The sequence below is a fragment of the Peromyscus californicus genome, unplaced genomic scaffold (assembly GCF_007827085.1).
Source record: "Peromyscus californicus insignis strain IS unplaced genomic scaffold, ASM782708v3 Scaffold_20__1_contigs__length_68692818, whole genome shotgun sequence".
NCBI lineage: Eukaryota > Metazoa > Chordata > Mammalia > Rodentia > Cricetidae > Peromyscus > Peromyscus californicus.
The window spans coordinates 55,628,115-55,647,371 of record NW_026294503.1 but is presented as its reverse complement, the minus strand read 5'-3'; the positions used below and the strand labels follow the sequence as shown (position 1 = coordinate 55,647,371).

The 19,257-nt window shown below is 40.4% G+C and overlaps 1 protein-coding gene across 16 annotated transcripts in view; it reads left to right on the top strand.

The window, feature by feature from the left end:
* Kif21a (kinesin family member 21A) overlaps positions 1 to 19,257 on the top strand; it is a 126,385-nt gene that overhangs the window by 87,152 nt on the left and 19,976 nt on the right. For 8 of the 16 annotated variants that reach the window (XM_052748685.1, XM_052748683.1, XM_052748691.1 and 5 more), the window contains 13 exons: positions 224 to 423; positions 1,175 to 1,282; positions 3,577 to 3,645; positions 3,870 to 4,084; positions 4,230 to 4,383; positions 4,567 to 4,761; positions 5,321 to 5,422; positions 6,149 to 6,314; positions 6,798 to 6,818; positions 12,321 to 12,381; positions 12,993 to 13,047; positions 15,037 to 15,251; positions 18,612 to 18,719. In XM_052748685.1, the coding sequence (XP_052604645.1) occupies positions 224 to 423; positions 1,175 to 1,282; positions 3,577 to 3,645; positions 3,870 to 4,084; positions 4,230 to 4,383; positions 4,567 to 4,761; positions 5,321 to 5,422; positions 6,149 to 6,314; positions 6,798 to 6,818; positions 12,321 to 12,381; positions 12,993 to 13,047; positions 15,037 to 15,251; positions 18,612 to 18,719 (1,669 nt within the window). The remainder of the gene's footprint in view (positions 1 to 223; positions 424 to 1,174; positions 1,283 to 3,576; positions 3,646 to 3,869; positions 4,085 to 4,229; positions 4,384 to 4,566; positions 4,762 to 5,320; positions 5,423 to 6,148; positions 6,315 to 6,797; positions 6,819 to 12,320; positions 12,382 to 12,992; positions 13,048 to 15,036; positions 15,252 to 18,611; positions 18,720 to 19,257) is intronic. The other 8 variants (XM_052748690.1, XM_052748687.1, XM_052748688.1 and 5 more) reach the window with 3 other exon arrangements.

Genomic DNA, 19,257 nt, shown 5'->3' with positions numbered 1-19,257 from the left:
TGGGTCTTCTGCGGAGTCTCAATCCGTAGTCAAGGCACGTAAATCAGACAGCGTAGGAACCACTGGATGACTTGAGCAGATACTAAAACAAGTGAGCCAAAACCTGCAGGAGGGAAGAGCTCAGGCATTATGGTGTCCTGGGAACTGGGTGTTGGTTCCAAGTCTACGAAGCAAAGATCCGTGTCTGACAGAAACCATGCATTCCCCCCACTTTTGCACCCAGGCTCAGTGGAGTCATACTCAGAAGAAAAGGCAAAGAAAGTGAAGTGTGAATATGAGAAGAAGCTCCACGCCATGAACAAAGAATTGCAGAGACTGCAGACGGCCCAGAAGGAGCATGCCAGGCTGCTCAAAAACCAGTCTCAGTACGAAAAACAGCTAAAGAAACTGCAGCAGGACGTCATGGAGATGAAGAAAACGAAGGTACTGTACTGCTCCTGGTCAGCTTGGGTGGCCACGGCCTTTATAACCTGGAGCAGAACTAGTATTGTGGCTCTTCTTTGAGTCAGTAAAAAAGGCAGCTACTCCCCGTTTAAGATATAAACAGATTCTCAGCTTCCTGTGTACGTCTCTCTGATCATATTCTCATCCACCAAGAGGTAGCATCGGGAGCTTGAGATGTGTTATCCCCACGCGTGGAGCAGTACAAAGCCAAGGGGACTGGCAATGCTTGGATCAGCTTTTGAGTTGGGATTATCTTTACTCTTGCACCAAAATCAAGGCAATTCCCTTAAAATAACCACACGGACACGGCTTAAGAAGTAGTAAATTATGTTGCGCCGTTTCTGTCATAACAATAGCCACATTTGTTAGGTTCTGTCCCTGTACCAGGTTCTGTTATAAGCACCTTCCAGGATCGATCCATTGAGTTTTTCACAGTACACAAGGACATCATAGATGAGAAAGTCAAAGCCTTACAGAGGTTATGTAACTTGTTCAGGCTCACTCAGCTACTGATAATAAGTATCAAAACTACATACATGGAGCACTAATGAATTTGACAAAAATATGTTGGGGATATAATCATCTGAAAACACCAGTTGACTAAGATACACTGTGGATGCCACATGCTTCCACGGGAAATACTTAGAATGAAAGAACTCCCGTCTGTGTAACTTAAAAACTGTATCTGCTGATGGAGTAAGTTCAATAATGTATATATACCTAACTTTAGGTTCGTCTAATGAAGCAAATGAAAGAAGAACAAGAGAAAGCCAGGCTGACAGAATCCAGAAGAAACAGGGAAATTGCTCAGCTTAAAAAGGATCAGCGCAAAAGAGATGTGAGTAGAGTCTCTCTGTTATAGAAGAATGCTCTGCACTCACACAGAAGAGATGTGAGTAGAGTCTCTCTGTTACAGAAGAGTGCTCTGTACTCACACAGAAGAGATGTGAGTAGAGTCTCTCTGTTATAGAAGAATGCTCTGTACTCACACAGAAGAGATGTGAGTAGAGTCTCTCTGTTATAGAAGAATGCTCTGTACTCACACAGAAGAGATGTGAGTAGAGTCTCTCTGTTATAGAAGAATGCTCTGTACTCACACAGAAGAGATGTGAGTAGAGTCTCTCTGTTACAGAAGAGTGCTCTGCACTCACACAGAAGAGATGTGAGTAGAGTCTCTCTGTTACAGAAGAGTGCTCTGCACTCACACAGAAGAGATGTGAGTAGAGTCTCTCTGTTACAGAAGAGTGCTCTGCACTCACACAGAAGAGATGTGAGTAGAGTCTCTCTGTTACAGAAGAGTGCTCTGCACTCACACAGAAGAGATGTGAGTAGAGTCTCTCTGTTACAGAAGAGTGCTCTGCACTCACACAGAAGAGATGTGAGTAGAGTCTCTCTGTTACAGAAGAGTGCTCTGCACTCACACAGAAGAGATGTGAGTAGAGTCTCTCTGTTACAGAAGAGTGCTCTGCACTCACACAGAAGAGATGTGAGTAGAGTCTCTCTGTTACAGAAGAGTGCTCTGCACTCACACAGAAGAGACGTGAGTAGAGTCTCTCTGTTACAGAAGAGTGCTCTGCACTCACACAGAAGAGACGTGAGTAGAGTCTCTCTGTTACAGAAGAGTGCTCTGTACTCACACAGAAGAGACGTGAGTAGAGTCTCTCTGTTACAGAAGAGTGCTCTGCACTCACACAGAAGAGATGTGAGTAGAGTCTCTCTGTTACAGAAGAGTGCTCTGCACTCACACAGAAGAGATGTGAGTAGAGTCTCTCTGTTACAGAAGAGTGCTCTGTACTCACACAGAAGAGATGTGAGTAGAGTCTCTCTGTTACAGAAGAGTGCTCTGCACTCACACAGAAGAGATGTGAGTAGAGTCTCTCTGTTACAGAAGAGTGCTCTGTACTCACACAGAAGAGATGTGAGTAGAGTCTCTCTGTTACAGAAGAGTGCTCTGTACTCACACAGAAGAGATGTGAGTAGAGTCTCTCTGTTACAGAAGAGTGCTCTGCACTCACACAGAAGAGATGTGAGTAGAGTCTCTCTGTTACAGAAGAGTGCTCTGCACTCACACAGAAGAGATGTGAGTAGAGTCTCTCTGTTACAGAAGAGTGCTCTGTACTCACACAGAAGAGATGTGAGTAGAGTCTCTCTGTTACAGAAGAGTGCTCTGCACTCACACAGAAGAGATGTGAGTAGAGTCTCTCTGTTACAGAAGAGTGCTCTGCACTCACACAGAAGAGATGTGAGTAGAGTCTCTCTGTTACAGAAGAGTGCTCTGCACTCACACAGAAGAGATGTGAGTAGAGTCTCTCTGTTATAGAAGAATGCTCTGTACTCACACAGAAGAGACGTGAGTAGAGTCTCTCTGTTACAGAAGAGTGCTCTGCACTCACACAGAAGAGATGTGAGTAGAGTCGTCATCTCACCAGCCCAGAGACGGCGGTTTCAGTATTGTTTGCTGTAGTAAAGTAGCAATGTAGCGTGAATCTTAAATGGTCTTAATAAGAACAAACCTGGAGCCAGGTATCGGGGTGAATGCTGGAAGATCAGAGAAGCAGAACAAGCCACAGCTTCCTCACCTTGAGAGTTCCTCAGCTGATCCTGTTTCCTCAGACTGGAAGCTTCTGAGTCCTCATCCAGAATGAATCTCAGCTGAACTGTTGCTCAAAAGCCTAAAAGCTTAATCAGGTTTAGTTCCTGGTTTTCATGCCTTATATACCTTTCTGCTTCCTGCCATCACTTCCTGGGATTAATGGCTCACTTCCTGGGATTAAAGGTGTGAGTCATCATGCCTGACTGTTCCAGTGTGGCTTTAAACTGAGAGATCCGGATGGATCTCTGCCTCCCAAGTGATAGGATTAAAGGCTTGTGTTACCACTGCCTAGCCTCTATCTAGGTTTAATATTGTGGCTGTTCTGTTCTCCGACCCCAGATAAGTTTATTAGGGTGCACAATATTTTGGGGAACACAAAATCATCACATAGCAGTATCTGTATGTTGGATATGAGATTATTAACCCAGGTTGTGTGAAGAACTCATATTTTCTGGAAGTAAGAGGAAGTGTGTTAGCCTAGGCGTAGGGCATACTGGGCTTCAGTTGTCCATCTCAACATACCAAATCTTCTCTTACAGCATCAACTTAGACTTTTAGAAGCCCAGAAAAGAAATCAAGAAGTAGTTCTGCGACGCAAAACTGAAGAGGTACAGTGAGCAAGTTTACCATTTGGAGGGAGCATTTTGACTTTTGGAAAAAATAATGTATTCCTTTTCTTCTCACTTTGTGATGCTGGCGGGAGTGGGGGGGGGGGGGCGCGGTTAAACCTAGAGCTTTGCATGTGATAGACAAATCGTCTACCACTCTCCTCCATCTCTGTAGTGCGCATTTCTACAGACAGCACTTAGACCAACCTCTGATGCTCTTTCAGGTTACAGCTCTCCGTCGGCAAGTAAGACCCATGTCTGATAAAGTAGCCGGGAAAGTCACTCGGAAGCTGAGCTCATCTGACAGCTCTGTCCAGGACGTGGGTTCCAGTGCAGCTGCAGGGGAAGCAGAGGCATCAAGGGCAGGCGCCCAGCAGAAAATGAGAATTCCTGTGGCAAGGGTCCAGGCGTTACCAACACCCACAACAAACGGAACCAGGTCCTGCTGATTCCTAATCGCCCTGATACGGTCCTTTGTGCGTGTTCACACGGAACGCTGTATAAGCACAATAGGTCTCTGTATTGGTTGTGCACACTCAAGTAAAGGCATAAGTAATTATATTTGTCTTTGTAAATGATTGCAGGAAAAAATATCAGAGGAAAGGATTGACTGGTAGGGTGTTCACTTCCAAGACAGCCCGCATGAAATGGCAGCTGCTTGAACGCCGGGTAACTGACATCATCATGCAGAAAATGACCATTTCCAACATGGAGGCCGACATGAACAGACTCCTCAGGGTATGGCAAATAGAAGCTAGAACTGCCCTCCTTACTGGCTCTTAGTCTTACTATTTTTATCTTTGTTCCTTGGAAACGTTGAATGCTTCTATAGTGTCATTTTGTCTTGACTGCACCGTGTGTGTGAGTTTTCTTAAAATTTAAATCCAATATGTGTTTCTTTGATTTTTTTTTCCCCCATAGCAACGGGAAGAACTCACAAAAAGGCGAGAGAAACTTTCAAAGAGGAGAGAGAAGATAGTCAAAGAGAGTGGAGACGGAGATAAAAATGCGGTTAACATCAGTGAAGAGATGGAGTCCCTAACCGCGAATATAGATTACATCAACGATAGCATTGCTGACTGTCAGGCTAACATCATGCAGATGGAGGAAGCCAAGGTGTGTCCTGTAAACGACAGTTGTTGTTTTTTCCTTGTATTCGTTTGTTTGTGAGAGCAAGTCTCTCACCCTGGCTGTCCTCAGACGTGGTGTGTGTAGATAGAGATGACTTTCTGATCCTCCTGCCTTTACCTCCCGGATGCTAGAAGTGTGAGTTGTTTGGATGCTCGGGATCTTAGATATTTAATAGCTTAGGGAAAAGAACTTTTGTATTATGTATCTTTAAGAGCGCTTTGAATTTTTATGTGAAGGTATTTTCTGTTTATTGGTTTAATCTGATTCTTAGGTTTTATGCATAGAATAATCTACTCTCCTGTTTTCCTCTACTGACCTTGTGATATTCTTTATTATGTTATTATGTCTTGCCTTGAATTTTTAGCTGCTCGGATGTGTCTACTTTTGACTGAAACACGTGTTTCTTAGTGTGGAAAGCATGTGATATTTTCCTGAGTAGCTTCGTTGACTTATCCACGCTGTCAAGTCAATACAATAGCCTGTTGCCTTCTATTGAAATATGTCTAGATCAAAGTAACGGTCGTTCCCCACTGGTTTGATGTAGGAAGAAGGTGAGACATTGGATGTCACTGCTGTCATTAATGCCTGCACACTTACTGAAGCTCGGTACCTGCTGGATCACTTCCTGTCAATGGGCATCAATAAGGTCAGGTTCTATTCTATCCTTGAAAGCCTAAGTTGTGACCAATTCAGTTTTGAATCTCTCTCTCTAGTAACCCTCCTCTTGGTAAAAGGAAATAAAATTCTTAAGTGAAAAAATAAAATATTTTTTCTTTAGAGCTACAATAAAATGTTTATATAAGTATTTGTACCAGTTTTACTGGCTCTGTTAAACTTGTTTATTAGAACAAATAAACAAAGAAGAAATAAAGCCCATTTTGCTTTAGTGAAAGACTGTCAGGGGAAGCAGATTTTGTATCACAGCTGGCTTGCTGCTAACTCTGTACAACTCAAGAGAAAATCAGAGGGGAAAAAAAATAAGTTGTACTCCCCTACTCTTTTGACTACCAACCTAATTTGTCATCAGTAGGACACTTATTCCCAGTTGCTGACAGTGGTGACAGCTAAGTCTCTTGCTCCCCGCACTGGACCTGTGTTAGACCCTTACACTGTGCTCTCACACTTCTTATGTACCATGTGCCAACAAAGTAGGTCTTGCACCACAGCACTTCACACGCAGGAACTGAGAATCTGGAGGGTGATATTTTGGACAGGGAAACTGTTCTAAGACCTCTAAACAGAGTAAGTAGAGGAGCTGGTTTGCTTGCGTTAAGGCCTGTCCGATGTCAAAGTCAGCGCCCTAAGCATTTTAGTGTGGTGGGCTTTGTTTCCTGTGATGTAAGACAGTCGGCGTTTCCGGTTATTGTTGCAGGGTCTTCAGGCTGCGCAGAAAGAGGCCCAAATTAAAGTCCTGGAAGGTCGACTCAAACAAACCGAAATCACCAGTGCCACACAAAACCAGCTCTTATTCCACATGTTAAAGGAGAAAGCCGAGTTAAACCCTGAGCTGGATGCTTTACTAGGCCCTGCTTTGCAAGGTAATTTGGATTAAGTTATACTTAGATGACTTGCATGATGGCTTGGCTCTTTGGACATTGTATCTGTATCTCCTTCCTCTACAGCTTGTTTGAATAGATGCTATACTTACTTGAGGCTTTCAATAAACATTCTTACTTTAATTTGCATGTGTATGTAAATTTGGGGGAAAGTACTTAATTGTCATTCCAAGAAACAATGACCCACCTAAGGTTATTTCACTTTACTAAACCATTGGTTTTTATGGATACAGGAGACTAGGAAAGTTTCTGAATGGGTGATTTCAATTACTTAAAAGATTAACCAAGTTCCATTACCTTTACGCTGCATACCTAACTGTGCTAAAATGCATCCGTGTTTGTTATGGCATCTATTCTGGATATCGAAACATCGGGACATAATCTTGTGCTATGTGAGAGTTTTAACTTTGGATTTGTTTTGATTGGAGTATTGCTTTTTGTTTCCTTCCGCTGTTGTTTATCCAGATCTAGATAGCGCCCCGCAAGGTGAGTATGTTTAGCTTTCTGTGTCTCAAACAGCTGCATGAGTCACTAATCGTCCCGTGCACTAATTGTGGCACATATCTGAAAACGTTCTATCGGTAGCCACTGTTTTTGCATGACCTTCTCTGAAACATATTCATGATAAAAACAAAAATACTAAATCTTTTGTGTTAAACGTTCTTGATTTTGAAATTCCTAGATGTTTAAAGAGGTGTGCTTGAGCTAATAGTCATTTGAGCTCAGTGGTGGGATTCTATACGTTTTCTGAATTCTTCCTCTTTCTTACAGGAAAACATGGAGTATATGTTCCTTTTTAATTTTTAAATGTATCTATTAACTTTCATCCATTGTTTTAACCTCATAAATAACTTTCTTTTGTAGACAGTCTCATCATCTATTCCCTCTAAAAATAAAATTATGGCTATTAGGGCTATATATATATATTTATAAATTAAATAAAATACAAGGACTTTATTTGGACACACTGATATTGTAGTTATAATCATAAGCATCATATTTTCAATGTAGAAGATACTATAGAGATCATTGCACATAGGTTTTTTTTTTTAAGATTTATTTACTTATTAGTTGTACAGTGTTCTACCTGCATGTACATCTGCATGCCAGAAGAGGGCACCAGATCTCATTACAGATGGTTGTGAGCCATCTTGTGGTTGCTGGGAATTCAACTCAGGACCTCTGGAAGAACAGCCAGTGCTCTTAACCTCTGAGCCATCTCTCTAGGTTGCACATAGAAATTTTAACCCTTTTCTTGCTCCTGACTTCCATGTGAACTACTCATTGGTCATATCTTCACGTTCTCTTAATGATATGTGTAGAATCAGGAGACTAGAGGGATTTTATTACTAGTGATTGGTTAGAATGCTGAATTCAGAGCAATTTTTATTTAATTAAAGTTATTTACAAATGCGATCACAACTTTCTTTTTTTCCAATTATACAACTCTTCAAGATTTTCTGAGTGCTTATTGGTAAAGGAGAGGAAAATAACTCAAAGATTAAATGTAGTTATCTGTGTCCCTAGACTAAACATAATCTATGACCCCTCACTGTTTAAGATGATAAGCTCTTATACAAATAAAATACAGGACTATTTGATTTTTGTTTTTTGTTTTTTTTTTTTTGTTTTTTGTTTTGTTTTTTCGAGACAGGGTTTCTCTGTGTAGCTTTGCGCCTTTCCTGGAACTCACTTGGTAGCCCAGGCTGGCCTCGAACTCACAGAGATCCGCCTGGCTCTGCCTCCCGAGTGCTGGGATTAAAGGCGTGCGCCACCACCGCCCGGCGGACTATTTGATTTTTATACCATGTATTTTTTAATGTTTATTTATTTGTTATGTATATAGTGTTCTGCCAGGAAGAGGGCACCACATCTCATTGTAGATGGTGAACCACCATGTGGGTGCTGGGAATTGAACTCAGGATCTCTGGAAGAGCAGCCAGTGCTCTTAATGTCTAAGCCATCTCTACAGCTCCGGTATCATGTATTCTTGTGAAATAGTATTTCCTTGAGATCGATTGTGTTATATATAATATAACATATAAATAGAAACACCATTATTTGAAGATACTTGTCAAGCCATGACAAGGATAAATAAAAGAGTAATTAGTAACAATTAGGGTCGACTAGAAGGCACTGTGTTCCACTCCTCAGTACCATTTCTGCCATCCACACGTTGTCCAATGGACTTGTTTTCTCCTTCCTTCCTTCTGTCCATCTTTCCCTTCCTCATCCTTGCTCCTTCCTTTCCTGTCCCTTTCTCCACTTCCTTCTCCTCTTTTTCCTCCTTGTTTTACCTTTTTCCTGGTCCTGCCTTTTCCCCTGGTCCTCTGCTCTGCCCCTTTCACTTCCTTTTCTCCATTTTCCCCTGTCTACTTCCTCGTTGCCCTTGTCCATCTCTTCTTCCTGTTCTTGTGGTGTCTCAACTGAACATATGCTCCATAACTTAGAAGAGAAATTATTTAATGGCATTTTGTGTAGAAAGATGTCATCCTGCTAATTTGAGGAACAGTTTAGTTTTTTTCAGTTTTCTGCTTACAGAAGCAGAGAGTGCAAATGTTGTCGGTTGATAGAGCCCGTCACTTACGGCAGAAAATTTCCCTAGAGATTAGGGCTATCGTCTAAGTCAGAGGAACTGGAGGTTAACCAGGTAAGGACAACAGTAATGGACATTCCACTGGCAAGCTAGACAGTCATAGGGAATCTACCTATATGAACTTTACTCAGCTTTCTAGCTTCATCTTAAACATTGAGGCTGAGAACTGGAAATGTGGTGATATATTGTGTACCCCAATAAAGCTTGCCTGAGGATCAGAGAAGCAGAGCAAGCCACAGCAACCACCTCTTACCTCGTCAACTCCATGAATCCTCTGACTGAGATCCTCTGAATCTTTACCTGAAAGGGTCCCAGCTGAACTGCTTTAGTTCCTGTTTCTTCACGCCTTATATACCTTTCTTCACCCTGCAGTCATTTCCTAGGATCAAAGCTGTGTGTGCTTCCCAGTACTGGGATTAAAGGTGTGTGCCACCACGCCTGGCTCTGTTTCCAGTGTTGCCTTGAACTCACAGAGATCCAGATGAATCTCGGCCTCCCGAGTGAGCCATAGGATTAAGGGTGTGTGCCTCCGCTACCTGGCTCTGTGTCTAATTTAGTGGCTGGCTCTGTCCTCTGATCCTCAGGCAAGCTTTATTAGGGTACACAATGTATCACCACAGGATTGATAGGTGATTGCAACCCCAATCATTTGCTCATAAGCCGTATGCTCTGCTGAGGGTGACATACCATGACACATTTATAACAGTTCAGTGAGGACAGAGACTGAAGTAAATACAAAGGACACTGGGGTACAGAGTAGAACTACCCTACCCAAAAGAATGCCAGGTCTTGATGAAGACTGCCTGGAGCGGATGGGATTTGAACTGATATGTAAAAAAGAGGATGAGGGGTCACACAAGCTTAGGAGTGGGGAGGGACAGCTGGATTATGTACCAGCAGGTCAGTACTCTGGAGGAACAAGTACATGGTTTATAATGATGAAATTTAACGTTAGCGGCTAAGCCAGGGCCACCACCCCTTACCACACTTATGATCTTAGAGCCTTTGAGGAACATTTTTATTTTTTACACTTATTCCTACTTTTATTGGGGGCCCCCAAGGCCCCGTTATTGTACTATACCTCTATCTCTACTATAGATTTTCTAGGAACCCCATGGAACTCAGCGTATACTTGTATTTGTGGTTAAGATTTCTTGAGAAAAGAGTGATGAGAATATGCAGCTGTAGTATAAGGGAGAAGGCACAGATGAGCTTGTAGGACTCCAAGCTCCCTTTGCTTGTTCCCATCCACAAGAGATCACACAGAGTGCAGGCCCTAGGAACAAAACACAGCAGTTTGAGCCAGGGAAATCTGTTAGGCAGTCATCACCACCCAAGGTTATTATTGGGGCCAAGAGTGGTAAGTATATGTGCCTAATGTGTACCAGAGTCTAGGCCCCCAAATAGAAAACACAGTCAGCATCAGTTACATGTTTGCAAGTCTACATACACCTCGTGAGCATCCTTTATTAGTTTGTTGTTGACCAGGGATACTTTGAGAGTTGGTTTTTTGGAAGTTACCTAAGGTGTATATAGGTTTGCAAGCCGGTGTTTCTAAAGGAAGAATTCACAGGGTTTCTGTATTAGTTCTATTTCATATACTACTTTTTAATACAAAGATATACCTTTTATTTAAAAACTTAATAAAAAGCACAAACATTTGGTTAACTTCCAGTGTTGTTAGATTGTAAAAACTCTACCCTGCTATGGACAAGCAGGACAACTAGGGGTTCTGTGTCTGCCTGACTCTGAGTGCTGCTTGGTGAGAAACACATCCGATGGTCTTGTAGAGTTCAGAACTGTGTGCTGCCCAGACCTAGTGCTTCCCATCAGTTTCAGGTTTGAGGACATAGCTAAGTTGGTGACCGACTGGGGTGGGGGCCTCTTGCTCTGACCAGGTTGTTTATATGAAGTATACATTATCTCTCTGGAAGGCATATGTTCAGAAGTAGGAGTTAGGTATTTTTTTAAAGTTTGAACTTCTGCTTAATGTCTCAAGTTCTATTTGTTTTCACCACCATCTGTAAGAAAAATGGCAGTAAATCACATTAAACTGCAAACACCACACAGGGAGAGAACAAACTGGAAACGGGGCGGGACAAGGCTGTCAACTCACAAAGCCCACCCCCCAGTGACATTCTTCTGCCCACACGGCTATACTACCTCACCATCCAGCTCTACCACCGGGGACCAAGTGTTCAAATACCCGAGCCTGTAAGGAACATTTCCCATTCAAACCCCCATCCCTTGTCACTTTTTTTATAACTCCATTTTATATTATTAACTACTTCAGTTATCTTAGCAACTCAATATTCTGTTTGAGGATTAAGTCCTCACACAGAAGACTCTTTTAGAGGAAAGGCTTTGAGATGCACATTGCCTTCAAGACCACCATTTCTTTCCCCTCTCTGTGATTCCTAGACATGGTTCCATTTTAGAGAATATTTCCAACCATTACTAAACTATCACCAAGGTGTGTACTCAATGGTGAGGAAAAGGAACACTAGAAGAGAGGAAGGAATTAGTTGATTAGGGTCCATAGTGTGCTTACATAATGTAAATGTGTGAACCACACACAGATATATTTAAATTATATCATAATATTACTTAGTTTTGTGAATGACTTTATTGTAAAATATGAGTTTAAAAGGCTGCATGTGTTAGAGGCTTGCTGGCAGTTAAGTAGTTTATGTTTTGTAGCTGTTTTAGCCACTGATTTCCTAGTTTTATGTTCGGTTTCCTTGTTTTTTAGCCTGCTACGGTTTTCCTGATGTGGCAGTTTTCACTCAGAGTAGTTGACAGAACTGTTGCATGCACACCTACTGCTGTCTTTGTCTTCCGTGTACCTGTGAATGAGATGCATGCTATTGTGTGCCATCTGCATATCTTCACAAATATTCTTTCTACTTGAAACTTTAAAGGGGGGGAAAGTATTATACTAAGCTCGCATAACTGATACAGTATTAGAATGTTTATATGCTCAGAGTGCTAGTGATTGGCCAAGTGAACCGAAGGGAGCTCGTGCGGCATTTGTTATGACCCGTTTTTAATCAGCGAGCTTGTGTGTTTGAATAGGACCGATATATAAAAAGTGTTAATGTAAACGTGTGTACTCAGATAAATATATAATCTAATTCCCATTTTCTGAATACTGTTTTTCCATGTTTCACCATTCAAACTCATGATTTTCCTGTATTGAACATATTTCTCCACACCCTAGCACATGCAACTAAAGGTGCTTCTTAGAAGTATTTTCCTACAATCTGTTTTGATTCAACAATCCAAACCAAAATGCTGATGTTGAGATGCTGAGCTGATGTGCATATGTTTAGCCTAGGGATTAGGTCCCCATGTGATCTGTACAACACTTGCATTTTTCACTTTTTTTGTAGAAAATGAAGAGGACAGTAGTGATGAGGATGCACCTTTACACAGCCCGGGGTCAGAGGGGAGGTAAGCGCTGCAGAGGCCATCACACTTGACTTATAATGTTTTCTTTTTCTTTTTCTATAACTTTTTTTTTTAAGATTTTATTTTTCCATTTTAATTATGGGTGTTTGTGTATGTCTGTGGAGATTTGTGCACATGAGTGTAGGAGTCTACAGAGGTCAGAAAAGGGTACTGGATCCCCTGAAGCTGGAGCTACAGGTGGCTGTGAGCCACTCACTGTGGTGCTGGGAACCAAACTCAGGCTTTTTGTAAGAACAGAAAGTGTTCTTAACCACTGAGTCGTCTCTCCAGCCCATCATATAAGATTGTTAAAACATGACTCTTATTGCATTAAGCAATTATCTTAAAATAGAAATAATTTTGAATTTTATTGTTGGTAATAGCTCTAGGAGCATTAATATGACAGCCAAAGTCATGCCTGTCATAAATTTTAAAATACAGTATTTAAGGAAGAAAAATGGATTAATTTTTAATAAATCCATCTGAATTTTAAATGTTACCTTTCTGTGTTTTCCATAGATGCGATTTTTTTCATAGTTGTGAACATAAAGGACACATAATGCCGTATAGTGATTTTGAATTTAATCTCATAATTGATCCTTGTTTATATGCAGCACACTGTCTTCAGACCTGATGAAACTTTGTGGCGAAGTGAAACCGAAGAACAAGGTGAGGAAAATTACCGGAAAATGCTGGGCAAACATTTCTCCATTTAAAGTAAACTGTTGATAGGCTTCAAACTTGGCTGTTAGTAGAGTGGCAGGGGGAACGGTTTTCCGCAAATTTTCTCGTTTGTAAGGAATTTATTTTATATTCTCTATAAGCCATAATTGAAGAAATACTTCTCAGTTGAAACTTCAGCTTGACTAAGTGTTTAGGTTATTTCTACTTGATAAAATGTAGAGCGCAAGCCAAGTCTTAAACAATTGGTTCGTTAAGTAGTAGACTCTACAACTGTGTGCAGGATCAGTCATTGAATTTGACAGGACTGGTGAAATTCTAGCATTTTTTTTTTTAAGCGTTTCTTACTTGTTAAGTATTCTGAGATTATTTAAAATAAAAATTTAGGGAGAGGAAGTTAGGAGCTGTGCCCTATCTAAGCAATAAACACCATTAAGTGTTGGTCTTTTTTCTTTTTTTTTTTTTGAAGGACTATGGGCCCAAGGCTATCAGATCCTCCATTTTATCCCCCCTATGAAAAGTCTTAAATATGGATTTTTAGTGTAGAATTTCTTTATTTTTAAAAGTGCTTGTGAGGCTAATGAAAATACAGTTCTAGATTCTTTTTTTTTTTTTTTTTTTTTAAAAGATTTTTATTTATTATTTATACAATGTTCTGTTGAATGCATGTATGCCTGCAAGCCAGAAGAGGGCACCAGATCTCATTACAGATGGTTGTGAGCCACCATGTGGTTGCTGGGAATTGAACTCAGGACCTCTGGAAGAGCAGCCAGTGCTCTTAACCTCTGAGCCATCTCTCCAGCCCCCAGTTCTAGATTCTTGTGTGCTTGCGGAGTACTAGCTTTTCGGTATATAGTTTGTATCTTGTACTCGGTGATCAAACAAGCTACCAAAACTCAGATCATTTTTCTTGTGGTTTGGGTCCAGGGAAAGCAGAGAGAATCTCGTAGGGTTTCATCTTCTCGGTCTGTGAAAGCCTACTCAGTGAAACCTAGTTGAGAAGCCCAGAAGACTTGGGGAGTGATGGCCACAGAATGATCTGAAACCACCCTCTGTGGTCATGAATTTGCAAGGGCAAAGAGCGCTCTACCCGACCACCTTTGCCATGGGAAGAATTGAGAGGGTAAAAAATGTCCGTAGGGCTTTCACATTTCAAAATAACCAAAGCTTTTCTTCTGCTTGCTACTCTTGAACTGTAAAGATGCGACGAAGGTCTCATCTCCTTTCCATTCTTTGAATAACGAAGTCATTTTGTGATTTTAATAAGGGCCACAACAGTACTGTGTTAACGACATAGAATGAAGAGTTGAAAACGAGAGAGTGTATTTTCCAGGGAGCAGAGTAAACTCATAATTTAGGGTATCAGAAGAAAAGAAACACTAAAAATAAAAATGAAGAACTTGTATTAGCAAAGCATTTGAAGATGAGCAACATTAGAGTCTGATTGAACTTTACTGCAATGGGTTTTCCTTTGGCTTAATTCCTTCCAACGTCCTTCCTTCAGTTCCTTAGCTTTTCTCTCTCTCTTTAAAAGCAGTTACATGTTGAGGGAGCTGGTCACCTGTGGCTGGACAGCACAGTGACGTTAGTGGCCTTTGACTTGCCTTTGGCTGACTAGGCCACTTCTATTTGCGTTACCACAGAGAGACGTGTAGCATCCCTGTGTTTTCACATCCTCACTTGTGAATAAGCTACCTCTCCACTGTGGACGTCACCGACATTTAGAACTGTCCCTGGCACATATGTGCAATCCAAATGCTGGCCATTATTGTGGCCTTGAAAGGTCTTACCTGGCTGTAACGCTGCCTCGTCATTATCACACATGTTGCCTTTGTCATGCCTGCAAAGAAAAGGTGTGCTAAATGTTTTTATCTATTTCAGACTCATTAAAGAAAGAAAAAAAATCTCTGTTCCCAAATCAAGTTCTGTACAAAAAAAGTTCACTCCTGATTGCTTCTCTTTCCGTTCTCTAACTAGGCCCGAAGGAGAACCACCACTCAGATGGAGTTGCTGTACGCAGATAGCAGTGAACTAGCCTCAGACACTAGTGCAGGAGACGCCTCCTTGCCGGGCTCTCTTACACCTGTTGCAGAAGGGCAAGAGATTGGAATGCACACAGAGACAAGTGGTACTTCCGCTAGGGACAAAGAGCTTCTTCCCCCATCTGGCTTACCTTCTAAGATAGGCAGCATGTAAGTCTGACCCAGCTATACTAACTCCCTTTCTTTTGGCTTTTTGTTTTGTTTATTAATATGCATGTTTCTAATCTCTTATTTCTGTTCAAAAAAATAGATAATCAGTCTCTTGTCTTCAAAGCAATTTCTGCTAGGTATTGCTGGCCCTAATTTTTATTTGTGTATGTATAATTGGTGTGTGTGTGTGTGTGTGTGTGTTCTTCTGTATGGGAGGGGGCTCTAAAGTTGATGTTAGGTGTCATGCTCAATCACTCTGAACATACATATTGAGGCCTGGTTCTTCACTGAACCCAGAGATCACTCTCTAGGCCAGCTAGCTTGCTCCTGGAATTCCTTTTCTCTTCCTGTACTGGACTGGGATTATAGAAGGGCTGCCATGCTCACCTGTTTTATATGTATGTTCTAGGCATCCAAACTCGGTCATGTTTGCACAGTAAATGCTTCCCCAGTAAGGAAGCTCTTCAGCCTAACCCCTAGTGATCTGGAAAATCAAAATAATTTATGATTCAATGTCCTTTTTTTAACTTTAATCTCTAAATTTTAGGATCATTCTAAGGGCTCATTTTCTGAGTAATAGTTATAGGCACAGTGTATTTAGAAACATTAGGTTAAAGTTATACAAATAAAATAATTATATGTCAACAGAAGCTTTTAAGACTCAAATTTACTCCAGATTATCTAGGGTCTAGTTCTAATAACCCGGTAAGATAATAAATCATTGCTGACTCCTTTAAGGAAAAAAACTAAAACTAATTATAAACTTTGTGCACTTCAGGATTTCCTATTTTAGTTTAGATGTTTTGAGACAGGGTTTCACTATGTAGCCCTGGATGGCATGAAATTTGCTATGTAGACCAGGCTGCCCTCTGGCTCCCAAGTGCTGAGATTAAAGATGTGCACAACCAATCCCACCTTCTCTAACCCATTCCCTTGAAGTCATTGTGTGTCTGGGGCGAATGTCAGTACAAAGCATTTTTTATTGTCAACGAGGATTTGAAGGAAATCTCTCTTGAAAACCAGCTGTAACAGCAAAGCTCTTCTATTAAAACAAGTGCTGAAAAGCAGTTTTCATTTTTCAATTTGAGAACAAAGAGAGACTTCCTTGCACTGGATAGTATACTGAATACTTTCCCCATTTTTGCTAGGGGTGTGTGTGCAGGGGTGTGTGGTTTGATAGTTACATTAAAATTAGGACTTTATCTTTCTTTTAAACATTACATTTTCTTTTAGATTTTTATTTATTATTTATGGGTATGAGTGTTTTGCATGTGTGTGCCTCATGCCTGTGAAGGTCAGAAGATAGTGTCTGATACTCTGGAACTGGAGTTACAGACAGCTGTCAACCACCAGTGGGTGCTGGGAATTGAACCTGGGTCCTTTAAAAGAGCAGCAAGTGCTTTTACCCATTGAACCATTTCTCCAGCCCCTCACTTGTAAGGATTTTTAATGATGCTTTTGCAAACTAACTCTCACGTATAATCTAGCAAATGGTTTCTGATATGAATACATCTATATGAGAATTATTGCCCCTAAAACAGCACGCAATATACGACTCTACAGATAATACCCGAGTAATAAACTTGCTACCTCTATCTGTTTTCCATAACAGTCTTCATTTCATGAAGGCATTTCCATTATTTTCTATTTATCAGTCCCATCTACCTTTAGTTGCAAAATTAATTTTAATGACAGAATTTTCTTGCATGTGCTTAAGGAGCTTATGTAATTAATATTGGATGCTGCTAACCAGTGTAGCCATGGCTTCAGTGCTGTGATAGGATGAAGGCAGAAGAGAGGCTTTCAATCAAGGCTGTGACGCAGAGAAGGGACTGTTAGGGACTTGCATGTGTTCAGCATTTAGTCTGCTTTATGGCAGGCACTTTAGGAACTTCAAGACTAAATCTGTGGCCTGGAATCCACATTCAGGTAATCTATCTATTTTTAAATGTATCCTTTATGACATACTATAGAAAGGGTCTTTTAGACTTTGCCTCTTCATACGATTTGCCCCTAAGTTTTCATGAACTTAGAGGGCTGCATTGATAATGCCTTACACATTCTTTTCCTTTTCTTGTTTGAGGCAGTCTCATGGAGCCTAGGCTGGCATCAAACTCACTGGGTAGTTAAGGCTAATGCCTCCACCTCCCAAGTGCTAAGATTCCGTACCTATATCACCCTATCAGGCCCTGGTTCTTACAGATTTAAGGTTTGTGCTTTGTACTGGAGTTCCTGTAGCTACTATTGCGACACTTTCATTTCCTTATCATGTATACAGCGCAGAACTGCTAAAATATGATTTCTTTAGGCACATGAAAGTCAATAATATTTAGTTTTCACTTTTGAATATCAGCTATGCAAACCCCTTCCATATTTTTTAATCAGTGTCATTTGCTGAGAATAATATTCATCATTGCATTCCCAAGACTTATAGTGTTTAAGTTTTAATTATTCATCAGCTACTTCATTTTTTTTTTTTTTTTTGATTTAAAAATATTTCTGACATGGGGTCTTATTCACTGTACCCGAAGCTGGCTTGAAAAATCACTGTGTAGCCCAGGACTCAGAAATATAACTTCCTGTTTCTATTGAACCCCGCATCTCAAGAATAATTGAGAAGTAGGAAACTGGAGAAAATAAATAATTTAAAATTGTTCTCAAGATGGTAAGGTCTGCTGCTTTACCTGTAACGTGAGTGGTTTGCTTTAAACTTTAAGTTACATGACTGTAAAATTGGCTTGCCTTGTAGATGTGGACTTCAGGTTTTACTAAAACATCCTGTTCCCTCGGTCTCTTAGTGTTGGGATTAATGACTTGAGCTACCACACCTAGCTTTTACTATTCAAAGTTAATAACAAGAATATTTTATTACTAAAATATACGAACTGACTAAAATTGATGTCTAAATCTAGTTCAGTGAAAATAATTGTCATTATTGGTTTTGTGTTATTACTTACATTGCTACTTTATAACCACGTTTCAATGTTTACTTATTAAATTGTATTACTTCTCATATTCAGAGATAATTTTCCCTCAGATCAAACAATTTCCAATGAAATTTGGATACTCAAAATATTTGTTTTGTTTATTTGGCAGTATTATTTATGTTTACATTAAAAGATAATAGACTTGCATAAAATCAATAAAATTGTAACTTAAAAATTTGTGATTATTAGGCTTCTATCAACTAAAAATAAGTCATGTACTTTTTATTTTTTTCCCCAAAATAAATTTGGAACTTTTAGATTAGAGTGGCTGTCAAAGCTTTTAAATTTAAAAAATATTAAAAATAAGACTGATAATAAATAAATAAATAAATAAATAAATAATAAAAGTAATGAAAGCGCTTTCCTATTTTAGTTCCAGACAGTCTTCTCTATCAGAAAAAAAAATGCCAGAGCCTTCCCCTGTAACAAGGAGGAAGGCCTATGAGAAAGCAGACAAGCCAAAGGCCAAGGAGCAGAAACAGTAAGTTCTGAACGCTCTTTATCTACTCAGTGCCTTCAAGGTCCCCTGCAGCCGACACTGACGGGCAGTCGCACAGTGCTATTTGCTTCTGATTGGTTTCTCAGACAATTAAGTGAGCTACTGGCTTGGCTACATGGTCTTCTGGCTTCATGGTCTCACACACACGTTTCATATACTTGAGCACTTGTCTCCCTGTTCATGTCACTGACATTTTCCAAATTATTTTCTTATATGCCTGAAAGAGTTACTATGCCTTTGGACCAAAAGTCATCAAGCTTATATTTCAAATGGTCTTCTGTGAAAACTCAAAACTAATTTTGCCTGTCCTCAGAAACGGATTTGACTGTCCCCCCTTGAGTGGCCCCAGACTTGGCATTAATCATACGGTGTGGCACGTGGGTCATTTTCTTGCTTCTCACATTTGGATTGTTGATATCGTCCTCAATCCTTTCTTGAATGATTTACGAGGGTTTAAGTAACAGTGTAGAGTGCTGATCCTCTTACACAGGCGCTTATGAACTGCACCGCCACAACGTGC